At 34.6% G+C, this 23,144-nt stretch overlaps 1 protein-coding gene across 11 annotated transcripts in view; it reads right to left on the reverse strand.

Moving 5' to 3' along the window:
- DPH6 (diphthamine biosynthesis 6) overlaps positions 1 to 23,144 on the reverse strand; it is a 196,463-nt gene that overhangs the window by 20,630 nt on the left and 152,689 nt on the right. For 6 of the 11 annotated variants that reach the window (XM_066997502.1, XM_066997501.1, XM_013174265.3 and 3 more), the window contains one exon: positions 16,875 to 17,280. In XM_066997502.1, the coding sequence (XP_066853603.1) occupies positions 16,875 to 17,280 (406 nt within the window). Of the gene's footprint in view, positions 1 to 5,095; positions 5,292 to 14,374; positions 14,480 to 16,874; positions 17,281 to 23,144 lie in introns of all 11 variants that reach the window. The other 5 variants (XR_010831709.1, XR_010831706.1, XR_010831708.1 and 2 more) reach the window with 5 other exon arrangements.

Consider the following 23,144-nt stretch of genomic DNA (forward strand, 5'->3'; position numbering starts at 1 on the left):
ATTACTAACTCTTGATAATGCTTCACTGGTTATGCTAGTGTTACTATGAATTCTTAGAGCACAGCCTATATAATTCCAAAATTAGTCTTATATATGCAATGTTTACAAAGTCTGTTCTAAAGCATTATTCTCAAAAAATGCTTCATTTTTAGTTTTTGATCTTTGTCACAGCCACTAAAACTTTAACAAGAAAGGCTTAATTCTCTCATACTAAGGCTAGAGTATATTCCTTTATTTATATCTAGGTTCATTTACTTATATGGAATTGAAGTTCCAGTTATCCAGGTCAGAATCTACCACTTTGTGCAGTGCTTCACGCATATTTTGTAAGCCAAGCCTTTTTATTGCTCAACAGTATGTCAGCTCAGTAGAATGAAATATTTTCTATAGCAAACACATTGTTAGAAAATAAACCAAACCACTGAATCCAAGTTGTCAAAAGAAAAAGAAATATATGTCCAGTCTGGTCCATGGCACCACTCATAAAAAAGCAATAGTAATTTCACCTTTGCAGGGCAAGTAGATGTGTTTTATTTCTGTATCATTTGCTTTTGAGTTTACTGTTCTATTTCTAATATTACTGAAGCATATTTTTAGAGGTGATATGTTGGAAAGGGTACTGTGTCTTGGTGCAGACACAGTTCATTAATATTTTTAATTTCTTAAGTGTCAAACAAGAGGGCAACTTCTCAGGAAACTAACACTACTTAAAAATGGACATTATATATTAGATTTTCCTATTCTTAATTTTTCTTTTCAATTTTATGCCACATTCAATGGAATTTCTAAACTTTCATCAACATCTCCTGTTTCATATCCTGCTCACTATTTCTCTCCAGACTAGAACCTCCTGTGAGGAATAACCAGTCATATTCTTTTTGGAGCCATGTTAGTTAAATCACATACAAGTCAGAATTTTCTGAAGGTGATGAGCAGAAGAGACAGAATGGAGGAATATAGTCCTCAAAAAATAATTAATTCAAGAAAGCATTTGTCCTCCTGAGTGACTGTGTTTAAACCATTGTCACTATACTGCGTAAGAGATTATTTTAGGATTGCATGACACTACCCTATATTGACTTTACTACTTACAGCAGTTCTATCCCCTACAAACATTAATGGGAAAAAAAGAAAAACAAAGTGGCTTTTCTCTGGCTCTTCTAAAACATTGGTTACTGAGAACAATTCCTTCCCACTGACTACTTTTTTTTTTTTTTTCATTTTGCCACCAAGTCTCTTTCTTGTCTTCTACATCTCAATGAACTCTCATCTCCTACTATCACACTATTATTTAGGAGGAAAAAGCTCAGTTTAATCATAAAGAAAATGAAACAAATAAAATCAGAGCAGAGATGGTGAATAGCCAGAGCCACTACCACAAACTTAACTGTCAGGAGTAAACCATAGTTTTCATCTAAACATTTAATTACTATTCCACAAACTATCACTAAGTTTCCTACTTGGTTAGCAAAATTAAAGCCTTATAAAACCATGCCAACCTTAAAAGCTATCAATAGTTTTTAATAGAAAACACATGTTTTAAGTCCAAAACATACAAGTTTCAATAACTAATCTTTCCTCATTTTACCTATTACTCTGTGGCCACAACACAGAGTAATTTTTCACTGAACTATAATTAACAGTGAAGTTTGTTATCAGCAGATAAAATACTACCTTATATAATGAGAATACAAATGAACCAAACCCAAAAAATCTAGATATGTCAGAATAATGGTAATAAAAAACAAGCTTAATGCTGTTCAGAACAATCAGTACATACTTTTTTTTTTTTTTTTTTTCAGAGCAAAAGGAATTCAAAGAAAGGTGCAAAGGTCTGGTTAAGAAATAGAAGCCGACAGAACATTATGCAATTATGTTCCAAGTTTAATTAGGGACCCTGTGGCAACACAAACTGTATACAGAAAAAAAAGTTAAAAAAAAATAAAATTGAAAGACCCAAGTGTAAAAAAGGCACTGTTTTCTCTAAAAGATGATCCGACCTGAAGAAAATCCTGACTCCACTAAAGTCAAATGGCATTTTACCACTGAATTAGATGAAGTCAGGATTTCATAAACTGTGTATATTCATTTGCATCTGTTTACATCGTCTCCTTTTTATGTCTTTAATCATTCTGGAATCTGCACTCCTGTGCAGAAGGAGAGTAGGCTGGAGAAAAAAATTGGCTAGAATTCAGGAGACAAAAGTTCAATTTCTGTCACAGAGTTACTGAGAAAACCTGAACAAGTCACTACCTCTATTCTGTCTCCTTTTCTACGAAATACAGGTGATGATACTAAACTCCTTTCTTAGGTACCCAGAGAGAAAAAGAGAAAAACATGCTATAGCTAGGTATATCTTTATTTTACTAAAAACACTGCTTACTATATTCCAACAAGACACACCAATGTGAAGGCACAAGAGGAAAAACAAAACTGGGAATTTTAGAACCTTTTGCTTAATAAGAATGTATAGGAAAGAAAAAAGTATATTGTAGACTACCAAGGTGGTAATGGTGTCAGCTATTAAAAAGATTTCATCTGTAAACACATAACTATTAAGGAAATAGTTCAGGAATAAAAGTGGAAGTTCATAATGCAATTAATATGCTTAATAAGAAACAGTCAGAATGGTGGAATTTCTACTTGCAGGTAATTCTTTGCTACAGCAGATTGTGTACTACCCTGGAAATGTCACTAATGCCGCATTTTATGAATTTTCAACAAGCTCTCCATGGACAGAACACTGAGCAAGATGATCGTCTTTCTGTAATCACTAACAGTTTGAACTTACTACAGTAGTAATAATTTTTTTGTCCACATCCTACAAAATAGCTGTAAACTTTCATTTGGCCTTTCATTTTAGCTTCAATCTTTCAATAAAATCTGTGTGAAAAGTTCCCTGTGGCTACAAGTTCCATCCACTTAAGCAGAAGGTCATGATTATGCTTTTAGGGACAACAAAAGGTTTTAGTAAATTTTAGATGAATTCTGTTCCTTTCCTGTTCATTACTTGACTTTTTACGGGATTTATCTAACATAAAATCTGTGATCCATAAAGAAGTCAAGCAACAACAATCACAGTCAAACAGCTTTAAGTCAACCTAGTGAACTAGTCAACTCCAGTTCACAGCTACAGGATGAAGCTTGGGGGTTGATCAAGAAAGTTACCTCAAACACCAGATTAAAACACCCCTAGGATCTTTAAGATCATGAAACATATTAATGAAGCTGATGCAATTAATTCCAAACATGCAGAAATATTTAGCCTTTAGGAGGAGATAAAGATTCATATCTGGTCAAAGAACATTTACCAACTGAGCTAATATGGAATTGTCAGTTGGCAAACAGAACAATACTAGTAAAAGTAACCACCTATTGCTGCAGGAATGCCAGTAGTTGTTTTGCAAAATGTTGGCTAAAGATTACGGTGTATCTGCAAGTCTGCTTTTTAGTAAAGGTGAGCAATCTGGAGGAAGTTCCATAAGAACTTTAGAAAGAGTTCTAATATTGAATCCAATCATTTCAGATGCAGATTTCATCTATTTCCAGTCTTGCAATTTACCTTGCAATTATTTGAAAATCAAGCAGAGTTGTTTCATTCTGATATAATCTAGCCCTCTCAAGAAAAACTATGCATCTCCCATGAGATTCCTGTGGGGCAATGCACGGCAGAATAATAGAGAAGAAACAGTTTGTCAAGTACAAGATCCACAAGTGTAGGGGCAAAAATTATTTTCTGTTATTTGATAAAGTGTCTCCAAAGTAGAATTCTGGAATATTAGAAAATGAGTTTGGAGAATCCTGAACAGTGATTGTCACTGCCTGTGTCTATTTTATGAACAGAAAGAACACTTCAGATGCTAGACACCATAAAGTAAGAAGAAGCCAAAATGAGTTTGCCAAGCTCCAATCAGATGTAAATGTTTTGCTTGAAAACCAAATGACATATAACATCTTCAAGACAGATTTCATAATACTAGAAACTTAATAGCCTCTAAAATCAGAGTTTGAATCTCAGCTTAAGAGAAAATATCTGAAATTTCATAAAACTTCAGAATGAAAGTGTTAACAGCCTGCTTAGCCAAATGATGAACACATTAAACACCCAGAAAACACAAAATAAACCCAGTTCAGCAAGACAAAGGTAAAAAGAAAAGCTTAATACTTATGTTAAATAAAACCATAAAGGGCCTACATTTAAACCTTAGTTAAAACAGTATGACGAGATGTAAAGAAGGCAGGTCATTTCTCTCTAATTATATAATTTCTTTTCTTTTATGGTCTCTTACGTTGTCAGGTTGCTATCAGAGCTACATGAATGACGCAGAAAAGTTTCAACAAAAATCAGCAACTGAAGCTATATTTTGGCAAATTTTTAAATGTATCTTATGATAACATGGAATCAACATGAAAGGAGACTATTCTCTGCAGAGCAAAGCCCACTAAACAAATTAAAACCAAGCTTTGGACTTTACCATGCAAGGCATGATACGTCATAATCACTGACTTGCATATTGCTTCAGAACTGCTCCAGAAGAAACTTTCATTTTGCTAGGAATCATGATTCTGAGGCAAAGCTGTACTACTTCTCTCCTACATCAAAGATACTCTACTCTGGCTGCTTACCACATCCCTACTTTAAATGGAGTCCAGCTGTCTCCGTGTAGTGATCTCAATGGCAATGAAAGATGCGTCAATGTACGAGACACATAAGTATTTCATAGTATCAAGAGCCTAAAAAGGGATATTTTCTCTCTGAATACTTCTTTTCCTCCTGCTAATAAAAAACTGTTCGTTTAAAAATATTAACAACAATCAACAGGATGTGGTACGTTTAGGTTGGTGTGAGGACTGTGTGTGACCTATCAAGTTTCTTGTGTTTCTGTGCCACTATTTTTCTTCTGAAGTTGGGATAGAGAAACATATTAATGGCTCCTAATTTAATAAATAACACCCAGTAGAATCCATGCTGTGAATTTCTGTATGCATGGTTTCCTGCTACCAATCATATTTTCAGCATAGAACAACACATTTTTTAAAACTGAAGCTTTTACTTTATTATGCTACTTGCTATATTCTGGTTTATGTCACTCACATCTCCTTTTTCCAGATCAAGAAACTTTAGACTGCTGCCTCTTGATTCTTACACCATTTTGTTGCAATTTGTTCACTGTGCCTGCCTTCAAGTTTCATTCTTTCAGCTGTTCTGAAATTCTTTCGCAATTATGTTAATAACATTAATTCCATTTGTTAATTGCCATTAATTCCAATAGATTGGGATTTCATTTCACCTAAAAGACAAAACAACAGTAGCAAATGATGTTTGGTGTTCAGATTGACTTGATTTTCAGAGTTCACATTCTCACTATTTTCTGAAATTTGGGCTTGTTGTATATGTCTTGGTGTGTGATGTTATCATAATAAGGATTATTCTTTGGATGAACAAGAGACTGCAATCTCAGTAGAATCACTCTGTTTCAAAAGGGCCAAGGTCTCGCCTCTAGTTCCATAGCTTTTCCTGGCTTGTGTCTGATGCTCTTCCATCAATGCTTGGACAACTTTTATCTATGTGCCAGAAAAATAACTAAGTTTTCCGATGTTCTTCTTTCATGTGGCAGTTATTTGTAAGTCTTACTGTCTTCCAGAAAGTGTATTGTTTGCTTTTTTTTCTCCTAAATGGCATAGTGGGAGGAACTGACTGGATATTTTTTAATTAAGATAACTATTTGAGATTTCCTAGCCAACTCAATGCTAAAAATATACCCTCTCTTATACCAAATATTCTTTAATATGACACCAGTGTACCCTGGAACGGGTAAAGTTTTTTTAGTATAATTATTGACTTTGAATGGGGATGCTTTAAATGCTGAAAAGTTCTGGGATCCTTTTCAGCTTGTCTGTAGTATATTTGTAAAAAGTGAAACATAAAGAACACAGGGGAAAATTGTAAAAGAACATTGTAATCCGCTTAGAATAACTCCCACCTAACGCCAAACACCAAAATGTTCCTTCCAATTAATACCCGTCAAAGACGTTTTTTTTTAAGCAGCATCATATGGTAAACTTAATGTAGAGCAAGCATTGTAGCACTAATCTCTAGAGCCAGGAAGTATTATCCAACAAGTTTCCTTTCAAAATGAAATCTTAATATGCTTAAAAATTTTGCAAAACTCCTACATAAAGTATTTCAAACAAGTTAAGCAAAAAATGACAAGCATTGTTAAACAGCTGAGGTTTCTGTAACTGTATTTTTAAAGGTATTAGACCAAAAGTTTAAGTGGTTTGCATATTGTAATAGCCAAAAACAACCACCAAAAAAAATAATAATAAAATTCGAATTTAGAAGAACACTAAACTTAGAAAGACCTAATCTAAAGATAGAGATCCTGATTATTTAAAAAGCTGTTATAATTTGAGTAACCCAAATAAAATAGTTGATTAAATCACAGCAGGTATGTTACACTACACGTTATGAAAGAAGAGAATTCCAAGTGCATTCTATGTAGTTAATGCAAAGAAAAAATAGAGTAATCAGCTAAATTAGAACGTATTTATCTTTATGTATCTAATTGTAGAAAATGCCTTAGGCTGCGTTCAATTAGTCATGCTCTTCATAAAAGTCTGGAAATGACAAGATCCCTTGACAATTTTAAAATGATGTAGTTATGCCCAATAGATGAGCAATCTCAAAACAGATTTAATCTCAAACCCCGTTCTGAAACAAGGCATGCATTTCAATGAACTATTGTTCTTCAACATTTTCATTACCTAGTCTTACAATGCTGCCTCTAAACAGCACCTCATTTTGAGGGTTGCTGAGTATCTGTAACTTCAGCCAAGAACTTCAGGAAAAATAAAGCTCTGTAATTTTACCATCTTGTGTGAAGTTACCAAGTCACTTACTCCTCCTGTGCCACAAACAGAAAGACATTTGCATATCTCAAATAGATTTATATCCATAACATCAGTATATGGGTGATATCCTTAAGAGTAAAACAGGTGAGATACTGTTTATTCTTATGCCTAATTTCAATCCAATAGCCAGTATACTGAATTAACATGTACTAAACAGAATAATATACTATTAAAAAAAAAAAAAGAGCAAAGAACTAAAGAATCAGTTTTCTTTCAAGGATAGACTCCAATAGGAAAAACTTGCTTATTGGGTTCAGTAATTATTATCCTAGTAAGGAGTGGTAGCCATCTTTTGCAAGTGTAGGCAGTATTAATGACAGAAAAAAGCTGTTTTTTTCATAATGTTTGGTCAAATTTTCGACCAATTAATTATGATTTAATATGTCACATGATACTTTTGGTTGGAAAGGTTCTCTGTCATTAGATCGGTTTGCTGAGGGCCTTGTGCAGTCAGGTTTTGGAAACCTCCAAGGTGGAGGTTCCACAGCCTCTCTGGGCAGCCCGCACCAGCACACACTGCTCTTGTGGAGAAAAATTGTGTCCAACTGGAATCTCTCCTGCTGTACCTTGTGACTGCTGCCCCTTGTCCTTTACCTGTGCACCTCTGAGACAAGCCTGGCTTCTTGTCAACACCACCTGTCTAGGTAAAGCAAGACTGCCATTTGGTTCCTCCCCAGCCTTCTCTTCCCTAGGTGGAACAAAGCCAGTTCCTTCAGTCTTTTCTCATATCTCTTATATGTCATGCTTCTAACCATCTACTTTAGTGGCTCTTCTCTGAAATTTCTCCAGTTTGGTGATCTCTTTCTGGGACGCCACAAAAATAGAAGTGGTATTCTAGTTGCAGCTCCTTCAGTCAACCTGCTGGCTACACTCTTGCCATGCAGAAATAAGAAGAAAGAGAAAGAATGTTCTAATTTGTTACGATGTACAAAAAATTACCTATTCTCCGATTACCCAGTGTTGATTTATGTGTAAGTAGAAGCGCCTAAAGGGACTATGTTATAAATGTACTCTAAGTGTCAATGAGTTAGATCTATTAATTGGATTTTAACATAGCAGATCTGATGCCTTACAAGTAAAAGCAGAGGGAAGTCCAAAGAAGGAAAAATTAAAATAAATAATAATAAAAAATTCCTAGCTTGTTTTTCTAAAGATAGCAATTTTCTCAATGACACCTAATAACCTTATGCTATTTTAAACTGAAATTCACCAGAAGTTTCAAAAGAAACAGACTATTGAGACTACTGCATATATTATGCATTGTCAAATGACTAACTGCAACAATGGCAAAATACTTTCTTTTGGTGGTTAGTTACAGCTATTTTGTAGGCTTAAAAGTTACAGTGCATGTGGCATAAACAAGAAAAACTTTTCACTTTTTCTTGTTGTAATAGCTGCATTATATCAGATAAAAAAACCACCACCAACAAAAACAAATCAACCCAAGGCCCCAACCTGTTAAATGGGTGGGAAGTCGTTGAACAAAATTATAATACTTGTATGGATCCTAAGCTTTTATATATTTCCTTCTGAGTCAGAGTATGACTGTATGACATTGAATGGTGTTCCAAAAACAACAAAATCCCCTTCATAAATGCATGCTGAAAACATTTTAAGCAGAGGACTGATTTCATAGACTCACAGAATGGCTTGGGGTGGAAGGGACCTAAGGTCATCTAGTTCCAACCGTACACTAGACCAGGTTGCTCAGAGCCCTGTCCAGCCTGGCCTTGAATAATTCCAGGGAAAGCACAGCCACAACTTCTCTGTCAAGACAAGATGTATTTGTGATATGTTTAAAAATTAAGACAATAATCATAAAGTGGTGTCCTTCAGACCAGTTTCCAGTGGCAGTTCCGTAGAACTCCTCAGAGGTCTCTGGAAATCTAAGTTTTTTCACTGTTTATTAACTTAGAATTGCAGAATTGGTGCCAAAATGTTGGCATGTTTAAACGGTGTCAGAGAAAAACTTTTCATGTAATTGTAAATCATAATCTGTGACGTGTCATTAAAAACTGAATTTGTCACAAATGGTTTCTGGATAGATAGACAGAGCATGTATGCCTCATATATTAAACACCAGATGATCCAAATTTGGCAATGACTGAATGCTTGATGATATTTTTGTAAGATACTTTTATAGATGCTCTCTGTCAACAAAGTAATAAACAAAGTTTCAAAAAAATCATTTTGACATTGTAGGAGGACGGTTGCACTTTATGCATTTTAGGTGCATATACAAAAACGTATGCGTATATGGACAGACCATGTATATTTACACCTGTGTAGAAGATAACAGTTTTCCAGAAGACTGTTAATCTGTTCAGATTCCTTGTAGAGCTAACTATCAAAATTATCCCTTCTGACTCATTACAGAATATATTGGTTTCTCATTCCATAATCAAAGCCTCTTTACATCTACTCGTTCAAGATCTTCACCTTATAGCCTACTGTTTTTAGCAAATTCCAATGTTTATTGAGATAACTAAATGAATAGCATAAAGCAGCAAAGCCACTGCCTGGATTACCATAAAAAATGGCTTGCATCTTCTAAACTAATTAAGGGAGGAAAGCGAATCAGGTTTACACATCAACAAGCTTAGGAAAGTCTTTACGATCTATGACTTTTTCTGCAAAACATCTGCTTTATGGCAGGTCCATTTTGTCCCACTGGTCATGGCATGTAAATCTTCAACAGGAAAACTAAGAAGTCCACACAAATAATTCCTTTGGTGAAGAACTCAGAAGTACTTCAATACAATGTGAAAACATGACAGGGAGCAAAGAGTAACCTGTAAATGTACTGCAGATTTCAGTAGCTGAAATTTGGAAGAAATGTGAGGTTGTACACAGGTAGCTTTAAAACAACCTTATCAAGAGATTGCTAGTGTTCTGTATCAAAGATAAAAGTGTATATTCTAGATCAATTTTGGGTCAAGCAATTAAAGAACTTGCTTCCATTTAAAGTTTTAGCCAAGATTTTTTTGTACAGCTGTGCCATACATAGCCTTTAGATATCACATGCTGTCTACTTTGAAGAAGGAGGTGTTCTAAATTTGCTACCTGGCCTTGCCACCAAGTGGTTGAATTTTTCTCAGTCTAGGATCTGTGCTCTTAGAAGTAAATTTCCCATCTTAAAGGACAGAAGGCAGCTGCCCTGAAGTAGGCTTTAATATATTTTAAACTGCCTCACAGGCATAAAACACTTTCCTATGCAAATTCATTCAAGAGGCAATATTACTATAAGAAAAAAAAAATCTTCAAGTTTTTGATAGCAGACAAATAAATCCTTTTTCCATTTTCTTATGTAAGATGTTCACAGTGACTTGTAGAAGGTATAGTAACAGCCTTGAAAACAGATACAAAAACTTTCAGCTGGTTAAGTCATTTAATATATCAGGTCCCTTGACTGGATACTTTGTGTAGCAATAGCAAGATTACAAAGCCACCTTTGTAGCCCAAGACCAAATTTAGCTGCTTCTACCCTTTTAAAATGTCATTTTAAACACACTCATGAATCATATCAGTGTTTCTTAATTGCTTATATATATTATAGTCTGATTCATTTCTCCAAGGACTAATTTAACCATTTCTTTTTTCTTTCTCTACTTTTTGAGCAGCAGCATAGGTCTGCTGCTTGAACAATTATACCTGGCAAATTATCTATTCTCTTAACAGGAAACCTGAAGAATTTGAATTTTCCTCTTCTTTCAAGTTAGGCAACTATACTTGGATTTTCTATTTATTTTAAATTAACAGGATTTGGTAGAAAACTAAGTTCATTTTTATAGTCTACTTCAGACAACACCATGATATTTTAAAAATATTTCTATTTGGCCAAATTATCTATGTTAGCCACAACAACTACATCATTAGATTGCAAAGCTGGTCATATCAATTCTTTTTCTAATCTCAATTTGTAGCCTATTATAAATGTTCTCCAAGTTAATAAAAAATGTAGAAAAAAATGCCTTTTGTTCTGCACAACATATTACCTAAAACATCGTAACATACCAAAATGAGTCCAAAGAATAGGAAAAAAAAAAAGTGGCTAATGAAATAAGAGTTGATTGTGAACAGTTTGGTCTAATATAACAAGATCTGTATGTCTGAGTGTGGAGAAGAACTTGATAGTGCTCTATGAATATTTGAGAGTTGTAAGCAGGAGTATCTGGGTGACATACAACTAGGAACAAGAAGAACTAGCAAGTAGGATTACAACTATGGAAAAGGGATGAAAGTAAGTAATTGTGTTTTATAGCTGAATGTTGAAAAGATGTCCTTTTATTGAATTGGATTAAACTCTTAAATATTTTAAGGGAAAGGGAAAAAGTCATCATACAGAGCCTGAAAAGTAGAATATATGTTAAACAACTGAAACTAAGCTGTAGTGATCACTCACAGATTGACAACTGGATGATCTGAAAGGACATTTACATTTGTGAGGTGTGTCATTCTGCAGGTACAAGAAAGGTCTTGGAAATGATCAGGATGTGGTTTTTTTTGTTCATGTTATTACTCACATGTGGAGAGCTACCATTCATTTCAATGCCGAAATTCCCTCAGTAAGTTATATAGATCTACATTATGGCAAAAACAAAAGAAATCCCAAATCCTAGAATACTCTTCTGGATTGGAACCATCTTTAGTGTCACTTTCCCTACCTACTAAAAAAGTGATACCCTTATATCTCCATAAACAGAGAACTGTAACATCTGTACTAAATTCCTCCCTCCAACAAATCAGCCATAATTATTTTATCATCTAAAAGAGGGGAAGAGAAGGCATCAGGTCTGTGATAAGATCTATGTGTGATGAGAGATGCAATACTGAAAACGATGTTTTCATATTCTCCTCTCGTATTCTCTGTCTGATACTTTAAGATCATTTGCTTGATTTTTGGTATACCAGAAGTAATAAGTAAGAGACTAGTAAAATATGGGGGAAAAAACAGAGGAAGTATAAAAGAATCATTGCACAAGCAATTCTGGGAACCTAGACAGAAGATCAACACTACTTTATGTTCCTCTGAAGTCACTGCTGCTACTGGAGCTGCTTGCTAATGTTTCTGGGGAATGACTGGAGAGAGAAAGCTCCAGAAACTTCTTATAGTTAGTGAAAACATTGTGTCTCTTGGGCTACTTCTGGATAACTCTGCCTGTTCTTGCTTTCCTTTTGTTTTCCTCAATATACTACTTTTTAAATAAACTTGAGAAAAAAGACTATTTGACTGTGCAACTGAGTATCATTCAGATTTGGCTGCGGTTTGCCTTATGTCATTCAAGAAAATTCATTAAATAGACTAAATTTGGTTTTCCTCTGAGTGGTACTGACTACATGGTCGTTAATGTAATTAATTCAGCTTTACTTTTTTATAATATTTTTAAAAATACTTTTAAGTACCTTTTTTTTTTCCCAGTGCATACAAATGCATTGTTAAGAAAATGTATATTTTTATCTTCACTTGATGTACTTCCATTTGCCTGAGATTTACACTACATAAATAATATCTACCAGTACTAGAACCATGTGCTTTGGAAAGCATCTACAAAAATGTGTTGATAATGCAGTATCTTAATAAATGGAATACTTAGTTTAAAAGCAGTATGTTGCACATACTTCAGGAAACTACTATATCAGAGCAAAGATTCCTAAATGTATGCCTAACAGGGCTTCTGTTTCCACCAAAGAAACAGTCCCATTTCAAGTAAGATTTTCTACAGTCCAGTTGAACTCTATTAAATCAGTATTATAATTATTTTTAAGTTATATATTATTAAGTTATAATTATTTTTAAGTTATATATTTAAGTTAATTTATAGTTATATAATTTAAGTTATATATTTAAGTTAATTGTAGTATCCTTGAAGCTGATAAACACATAAGTAAAAATATTCTTTTAGTCCTAAGTATTTACAGAGTACAGACACATTTCAAACTAGTTATATATTCATTTTAATGCTGATATAAGGCTGTATTTCTATTCCTGTTCTCTTCTGCCTTTTTATATTCACTCTTCATTTTTTTCTATATTATTATAAAGGGATTATGTAATATGACATTCTGGTAAATGCAGGACCTTTTCCACTCCCTAATAAATATTCAAAAATATTTTGCATATATCCTGTGAACAAGGCTTGTGGAATCATAATGGGATGACTTATGAGCATTCAACTTCCCTATACTGAAGTATAATCTAGTCAACCGGATGGTATAGCCAATCATCCTGACATGTCTATATTAATGTATATTTAAATGTGAATAAGAAAGAAATAGCCAAATTTATGTTAAAGACTTCTAAAGGCTTAACAGCATCTTGCTAAGTATATATGTCAGCTTAATCTAATCCTCCTACCTCTACACGTTCTGTGTTCTCAGCATGGTGCCCATAATGCTCTCGTATGTTATAAGGGATTGTCTCTGAGAAGTTCATCATCAGTACTACACTTTGTTCAATAAAACTTTACATCTGGTCTTACGATGACAGAAAGCTATCTGTCTCAAATTTGCATCACAAACCTTTAGCCTCTTTTGACATCTGTAACATATAATATAATAATTTCCATTAACCTGTTACAATAGGTAGGGTACCATATGTTCTTGGTTCTCATCTTACTGTGTCAGATACAAACAGGCTTCTCTAATTTATTTGGACTGTTTAAAATAAATTTTAGATTTCTTTGCACCAAAAAAGCACTCATCAGAAGCTCATTTGAGTAGATCTGTGGAAGCATTCCTTCCTTTCAACCTAATGATTTTAAATTCTAATAAGAAAAAGCTATCTTATTTCTTTTTCATGCTTTTGGTAGAAGAGACAATACATTGTAATTCAAGATCTTTCAAGAATTCTTGAAGACTATTTACTAATCTTATGACATGATGGAAGTCCACCTGAAATGCAGTAAGACTGGAACAGTTACTTCCTCAGCCATCCCTCTCATCTTTTGAGACATGATAATTTCTATCTATTCCATTATAGATATATCTGTCTGATGTGCTTCACATTAAATATATTTGAATAGCAGTGCCTAGCATCCCCTGCTAGGTTATTAATACTATCTTTCCCCAGCAGACAATGGACCTGTTCGAGTTGAAAACTCCAAAAGAACAGACCTACTTGTGGGATTAACAATGTCTAACACATGTGGGAGATCAGACATGTCAGTAATGGCTCATCATACAGATGGTTAGCAACCAGGACTACCTGAGCTGAATTAATAAATGCAACCGAAAAACTGCTCTCTCAATGACATTTATGTTTTGGCAGCCATATCAAGGAAAGAATATTTTTTAAATCTTCTTGTATTTGGCCTCAGATTTTCAAGATCAGAACACTTCTGGTCTGTTCTGTGTCCTACACTAGTTGATAACACTGTGTTGACAGTGTTATCAACTATCCGATCAGTAGCATAAGTAATCTGTGATACTCAACTGGACATACTCTAGAACAGAAACTAACCTTTGGAGGTAATAGAAATCATTACAAAGAGACATCCAAACACTCAGAATATCTTATGGTACCTCTACAGAGACAGGTATGAGCAAGTTCTGGCCACATCTGGAACTGAGAAGACACAAAACAGTTCTATTTTGGAATCCAGAACTGTTTCCTTTTGTGACTTGCCACAGTCAGACTCATGCATCCACAAGCATGCCATAAGCAGAACAAGCTTATTGGAACTCACCTAGAATCAGATATAATAAACATTTCTGATCCTATTCAGGTAATGAAATAAACTTCTGGGTAATATAAAACATGCCATTTTTCCTCTCATGGTACTGAATCCAAATTTAGGGAGAAGGCTGAAAAGTTAACAGGTTACTATAAATGAAGCTTGAGGACCACTTTATAGCTAAATAAGAGCATAGGAATAAAACTGGAAAAAGTGTGGACATCAGAGCTTAATAATCTCCAATAGCTTGGGCTGGTGTTATGGGCACATTAAAATAGTGTAAGATTCAAAAGAAGGTGTGATATTAGTTCTGGTATATTACATCTGTGAAGCATTCTAAAGGACATGTCTGCAGTTGTTCTGACAGACAAAACTAAATACTGCTAATAAGGACTATGAAGATAAAACAGATTATTTTTACCTTGCTTGTGCATGCTGTGTAGGTTATAGTGAAATGAATGGGAACATCTTGGAGACTATAAATATAAAGTGCTTGTTTAAGTGACAGTTAATACATATGTGTGAGTTAAATTATAAGAAATATGATTAAAAATAGTATAAAAGATAGTCAAGGATATATTTCAGTAATAGTATGCATCCTTTGGAAAGGTGAGGACAATTGACACTATCTCCAAAGACATGTATTAGCAGGACACTTAAATACATCCGTGTCTTAACAATATATTAAAAATTAGTCTTCTGATTCAAAATCATGCCATGTACATATATAATAGCCTTATATTCAACTGAAACTATCAAGACACTTCAGCAGCAACTGTTTTAATATGAGAAATTATTTTCAAATAGCGTATTTCTTCTTCCTATAACACGAACTTCATGGAAATGTTTCCTTAGTAGACAAAAGTTATTTTTAAATTCTTTATCAATGAATTAGTGCTACTTTTAAATTTAATGTATTCTATATATTCTACAGATTGCAAAGATGTATCTTTTACCAGTGAAGATAATGATAAAATTACTATAATGACAGGAATTATTATGACAGTAGAGAGAACTGAACACAACCAGAATGAATATATGAAAATCACAACAACTTTCTATATCTATGCCATTAGTAGTGTAACAAGAATCAAACTGAATCACATTTTCATGCACACAATTTACACATTATATTGAGCAATATATCTAATAAAGCAAATTAAGTTTATTTGGAAGTAATTATTTTATGGCCTGAGAAATATCAGAAAGAGAGCAGGCAAAATGATAATGTTAAGCTCATGCCAGAAACATGTTTTATCAGGTTTCCTTTTAGCTCTTAAACAAGATGTAGTAAAAACAACAACATTCTGTCAGACTATATGTTCATTCTTTGCTTCCTGGATTAAATATGCTTATTCTATGCCACATTTTTATAGCTTTCAATTCCTGTACTTTAAATCTATTAAACAATGTCAAGTTGAATTTTCTTCAAAAACTGCTGCAGGTTAAGAAAAAAAATAGGACAGTAGACTATTTGAGGGCTAACATTTATGTCAGCTAATTAATATGGATCAGTTGTGGTTTGCAAGGATTTTTAAAGTGCATGCATGTCTGAGACAAATATAGACTAAGGATATGATTTAGTTCCTTCTCAAATTGATAGCAAAGCTCTTACTGATTTCAATACAAGTATGGTCTACCAGTGTGGTATGTCTGACAGATAAAAGAAGCTTTTGTGCTCTTGGGTAATGTTAGTTTTCCCAAATTGATTACAGCCCAAAATAAAGATGTACATCAGAAGAAATAATTTATAGTTGCAACATTATATTTATTGTCCTGTACTCTCTTTACTTGGTAAGTGAATGAAATTTTGAAAAATTAAGTACTGGAAAAAAAACAGTAATTTTTTTGGTTATCAAGGTCTACTTGACTAAACTGGTAAGAAACCAGCCCATTTTCAAAACCAGACACCCTCTTATATGGAGGATGGAACACCATTTCCTTGTTTCAGAGCATTAGTATTTCATCAATATGTCTTAAAAGAGTGCCTATTCGCACAAGGGATTTGGTTATTTGAACATAGTTCTAGATCAGGACAAAAATGGACTACCAAATGGACTATTGTTCAAACGTGTTTAAGCAAAAGATTCACGATCCCTATGTTAGACCCTGAGGCTGCCAGATTTCTCAGCATTTTCTCTTTTTATAGAATCATAGAATAACTCAGACTGGAAGAAGATCATCTAGTCCAACCTGCTCAAAGTCAGGGTCAGCTGCCATCAAACCTTCTGCAGAACTAAAACAAATTACCTTATGTTTAGTATTAAGACATGTTTTCTATCTTACCTGTTTGTAGTACTCCATCATCAAAGACATCCTTCTTGAAGAAAGCTCTAAAAGACAAAGGACTTGCATTGCAGTCTTCTGAAAGTTTCTCAACTGCTTGTCTAAACACAGAAACTAAGTCATGAAGAGGTCCATCTAAATCAAGCTGAGAAGCAGATGGTGAAATCAAGCTTAGACGTACAGAGATTGAAGCACAAGATGCAGAACTGGACTCCACAGATTCACAATCAATTTGGAAGCCCTCTGATAACATCTTCATTGCAAAATGTTTTCTTTGAAGTGGATCATCAACTACAGCAATAACGTGCCATTCAATGGCAGCATCTTTGGGTAAGTGAGATACAACAACCACAGTGAGCATCCCACACTCTGCAGCTACATTATTATATGTCTCCGAATCTTCAACCTAAAAGAGAAACAAAATATTGTACATATTACACAACTGGTAGAAATTAATGTTGCTCTTATTTTGATGATATATTCAAAAAAGTATGTGCAGTACAGTTATTTCATGGAACCTGTTTTTTCCCCTAAACTTCCCTTCTTAATGAAATGTCATTTTGAGCAATTAAGAATTTGTCTGACAGTTAATATCTGCTCATTTTTTCCTTTCTAGAATTTAAAGAAATACTGCTCTTAATGTATTTTGCAATGAAAAAATATCTTTTTTTGCATATGCTAACTTTTATCCACTAATATGGACAGAATGGATAGAAGTTCTATTCTCTGAAGCACAGAAATGGCAGGAACCACTGAAGCAACAGCAATGAATTAATAAAACGCGTAGAGTTATTTTAGAAGTCAAAATATTAAAGATACAGTTTAGATACAGCAAAGATACAGTTCTGAAGAGCAGAATGGTCTAAACACAGCCTTTTAAAAGATAAGAGCATTTTCTTAAGAGCAGAACTCATTTTGAAAGTACTTTAAATTATTTTTACATCAACCTGCACGTCTAATTAGCTTATTTGTTAAGCTAACTCTGAGTAACTGACCTCCTTTTACTCTAATGGCATTAAAGAAGTGGGAGAGGCTTTCTGATTAATTCCTTGTAAAAGTTTTTGTATAAATCACTTTGGAACATGTTAGCAGGTACTGGAAGTGAATATAATGTTTCAAAATACTGAAATGTTATTCCATAAGACAGAGGAAGAATTTGTCAATTTGCAGCCATTTCAACCCAAATTAATTGTACCTAAGTACATTAAACAGTATTATCCCTGAATTTTAGAAAACCTAAGATGAGTTCATAAAATAATTATCTTGTCCCTGTATTTTTGCTACGTATTTTATCCTTTTTGATCTGAATACAAAGAGGCCTCAGAACTTCAGATGAGGAACACCAAATTGCTGAAGCGCAGCTGCCCAGCCAGTGAAGCACCACACAGCTGCTCACCTGCTCTTTCCTGCCCCAGTGGTGTGAGTAAGAAAACTTATGGATCAAGATCAAGACAGTTTGATAAATGAAGTAATGACGAGGAAGAAAGGAAAAACAAAACAACAACAACAAAAAAGAATACCCCCCTAAAAAACAACCACAAACCAACCAACCAACAAACAAACAAAAAAGATGCAAAGGCAATCCCTCAACACCTCTCACAAGCAAACTGATGCCCAGTCTGTCTCTGCGAATGGGTACCTTTCCAAAACCCCCTTCCCCTCAGTTTTTATTGCTGCATAAGATGTTAGATGAGATGCACAGCTTAGGTCAGCTGTCCCGACTGAGTCCCCTCTCAGCTTCCCTTTACGCCCAACCTACTTGCTGTGTGAGCAGCCTGAGAAACAGAGAAGGCCTTGATGCTGTGCAGGCACTGCTCAGCCATAACTAAAACATGGGTGTGTCATCAGCACTGCTTTGGTCACAAATCCAGCATACAGCATCATAAAGGCTGTTATGAAGAAAGTCAGCTCCATCCAGGCCTGACCCTGTACACACATTTAGGTCTGCTCTTACCTTAGACTTAATTCATATTCTCATACTCCTATTACATGACAATGTCAGCTTATGGAAAGCAACTCAGATTTATGATATATATACTCTCTAAAAGGATTGATTTACATTATTTTTATCTGCTTTTTGAACAAACACATTTTCATTTGAACAATTTCAGGTATTTATTCCATCCAGCAGATATTTTTTGTCTTACTTATTCCTCCATTTTTTTAGAGAGAGAATACACTGAGCATTTTTAAGATTAGTGACTTACATCATCTTTGTGTACACAGATAATAACTTTTTTTTTATATACCAATTTGCTTACTCTGCAGTATATAATGGTAATATTGTTCATTGCCTGACCTCTGAAAGGAAAAATAATAACAAGGCAAAACTGTCATTTTACCTGAAGTCGATAAGGCCATATAACTCACAGTACCTTCAATTCACAAGCTCAATTTTCATCCACTTGCTCTCAACTTTGAGAGGAAGAAATAATGACAGGTTACAGGCACTTTATTTCAAAATTCACTCACGAGGCTATTGACAAGCATTTTCCACAGAGTTCTCTGATGTTTGACCCTCGTGAGCTGTTTACATGAAAAATGCACTTACTTCTATATTAATGACAGTGGAGTCTAATTCTATACCGAACATGTAGCAATTGCTTTAGCATTTCTGTTTTTGATATGGAAACAAAAATGGGGATAATTTGTCTCAAATTGCAGTCACTTCAGTCATAATAAAATCTCACTGAGTACTGTTTGCTTTCAGTACTTTCATTAGGCAATCTGGGGCTGTTATTAAGGTACCAACACATAAATGTTATATTAGCACTTAACAGGAGGAGCACTGTATTCTGCTCTAGGAGATGAATTCTAACCTTGTCAATATAATTCTGCTCTGAGTGCTGTAAAACAGTTTGAAAAGATGAAATACTGGAGCATTGCACTGAGAAAAAAAAAAAAAGTCATGCTCATTCAGGCTTAAAGGCCACTTGGCTGGCCGAAGGTGCTGAGGTACTGTTTAGAAAAAAGAGTCTAGAGAAGCTCTCTCAGGTCACAGCAAGCACTAAGACAAACTTTTCTACTTCCCTGTACTTGTCTTAGGTTGTTAAATCAATTACTTCCTATTTCTGCTTGCCTTCAGCTGCCATTTAGAATATGAAGAAATACAGGAAAATTAAGGCCAGGAGAAAGTACATTTCCAAATTTAACAAACGAGATGAAAGACTGTTCACGGTGCAGCTGTGCAGTACTATAGCACTCATAACCTTTAACTTCAGAGTCTGCGCAAAGCACAAGTGATGGAGGTACTGGGGACTAAAAATCTTTCATCAGCTGCTTCAGAATCATACAGAAATACCTCTAACAATGACCTCTCCTGACTTATTTTCAGGAAATCACTGACGTGTGTTGTACATGGATTTGAGTTGTCTTTCAGAAATTTACAACTTTCTTAAATAGCTGAATATCTTTATGATAGCCTGTCTAGTACACGGGGATGAATATATGAATTCTGCTAAGAAATTCCAAAGAAATTCATAGGAAATCATAAGAAATATGATGCTGGAACAATATGTTAGTATTAAAAGTGAAAATAAAGAGGAATTATTTCATTACTAAGTTGCTCTTCACAACTGATTCTTCACTCCCGTCAGTGATACAGCACTTTTGGCAGACAGCCACGGTACTATGGTACTATGGTTTACCACGGTACTATGGTTTACTATGGTAAACGTGTTTTTAGGGTTCTTGCACAAGGATACTGCTGTAGGTTGTTCTATAAATGAGCACAGGTTTTGGTCTAGACCTTCTTTGAGTTCAGTCTTGAAAAAAAAAGCAAGCATAAATTGAGGTAGAAGAAAAAGCAGTTTGGCTTGCAATTCTTGGAAGAGACAAATAATTCTTGGGTACCTCTGTGAAATTCTTATTAATGAGGGGTGCTAAAACAGGGCCAAGCATGGTTGAAGGCAGAGATTTCTTAAGGTATGTATGATCTGACTTTTACAAATCTTTACAAATTTCATCAGGTTGTAAGTGTAGCTGCTATCTAAAGGTATTTAGATAAACACTTAAACAGTTATTTCCTAGCTAAGAATTAGCAGGACTCAAATGATCTTCAATTCATGGGAGAAGGTATGCCTGTTAAAGATTCCCATTTTCACTTGTTAGCTTTTCCACAGAAAATTTAATCCTTTCTAAAACAAATACCACAAAGTAACTTTGCACCAGGAATAATTTGGATGTCATTGGAAAAAAATAACCAGATTGTACAAGCTCAAAAGCTGACTGCTGAGATAAAATGGAGACAGATGCTATTTCTGTGCTACGCTTTTACATGATCTGATTTAAAGAGGGCTGGAGCAGGAAGCCAGGTAGCACCCTTTTGCTGTGCAGGAGACAGCCTCTGAAAATGTGGATCTGCAACAATGCCTTCTTCCAGGAATGGATGCAAACTGTATTGTCTCAGAGATCACACTATGACAGGATTCTGATTCTGTCATGCTCTGAAGTGGTAGATCCCAGGACAAAGATGTGATACGACAAACAATTTAGAGAATGTGACTCTTATTTACCTTCCATTTTGTGATACCAAACTAGATTGATGCTATATTGTGGCAAACGTTGACAAGAGTGCCATACTATGCTAATAACATCTTGGAAAGTCTTCATGGACTGGTTAATAAAGAATCACAGCAGCTGACAGGAGTCAAGAAAACAAGTAAAACATTATGAATTATTAGCCAAGGGATAGAGAACATAGTGGGCTACATTATGCCACTGTAGTAATTCACAGTTCATCCACACCTTCAGTAAGATAGACACTGAAAATGTTCTCCAGTCTCCTTAAGGAGGATCTGACAGAGGTTTACAAAATCATGCATGATATAAAAAGGGTGGATAGGGATAAGAACTGATTTTAGTGCATGCTTGTCCTTCTGTACAAGAGCTACGGATCATCAAATGACATTAGTAAGAGCATGGTTACGAAAAATACGATGGTGGATGACACTTAAATTTCCTTGACAGAGAATGCAGTGGTTACAAGAATTTTATGTGGATTCAAGGGGGACCTGAACCAATACTCAGAAGAATGAGTCAGTGGGGATTATGAGACATTTAAAATTCCTAGTAAAAAATAATTTATTTTATACAATAGTTAATAATTAATACATAAATTAATGATTTATATAACTATTAAAATTAATTTTATTAATTTAATATGAATTAAAATAGTTTGAGGTTGGGAGAAGATTAGGATGGATATATGCTTTTCCTGTATTTACTGTTCACATCTGCAGATGTGAAAAGAAAAAAGAAAAAAAAAAAAGAAAAAAGAAAAAGAAAATAAAAAATTTTCATCCCCCCCAAAGCAGAATCACACAGAGAACTGCTGGAACCCCACTCTTAAGGGGCCACATATATTTTTAATCCCTGTTTATACTGATAGAGACAGTAATGTTAGCACAGAGAAGTACAACCCAATTTACAGTGCCAGACAGTGCTGAGCAGGAGGTTTGCCTGGTTTAGGCACCTGCCACAGCAATGCACACATCTTGAGCCCCATTACCACAGGAGCCACTGAGACAGTCAGCTGTGTTTTAACTCCTCTAATGAACTTGTGCTGTGGATGCTTAACTCAAATCTGCAAAAGTATAAGGACAAGTGGCTGGAAATAGAAGAGATTGAAAGGCAAGGCTGAAAACTTACTGAAGGGCACAGTACTATAGGTAACAAATGGCATCAAATTCAGTAAGGTATCTAATCACAAGAAAGGAGAACGGGAACTCTCACTATACTTTATAACCATGTGTAGGTCGAAACTGAAAAAAGAGTTTGGTAGAAACATGCCTTAGCTAACATTTCCATGAAAATGTTTAAAATACAAGCCCTTTCAGATGGAAGGTTAACAATAGAGTATGTCAATTCATTTTTTTAAATTGTAATTAACCTGTATTTCCATATTAAAGTAAAATGGCTAGCTGAACTGCTGTGTGCTTAATTCTTTCCTGAGCTTTGTTCAGATACAAAGGTTATCACGTTGCTTACGGTATTATTGAGCCCTTGCATTTTGTAGGCCATAGTTCTTAGTAAAAATTCACTTTATTTTCATGATATATGCTCAGGGGAGCTACAGAATACTCTTACACTAATGAATGCCTAACGCTTCAAAACAAAGCTCCAATGTTATGAGTGCAGTTAAATGCGAAACACTGGGCTGTAGGGGCACAAACTAACCTACACAGAGTGAGGTTTTAAAAGTGCTAAGCTTAAAAGAGACTTTCTAGAGTTTCTACAGATTTCTAGAATCTGTCTAGTAGTGTACTTTTT

This window comes from Anser cygnoides, chromosome 5 (genome assembly GCF_040182565.1).
Source record: "Anser cygnoides isolate HZ-2024a breed goose chromosome 5, Taihu_goose_T2T_genome, whole genome shotgun sequence".
NCBI classification, from domain to species: domain Eukaryota; kingdom Metazoa; phylum Chordata; class Aves; order Anseriformes; family Anatidae; genus Anser; species Anser cygnoides.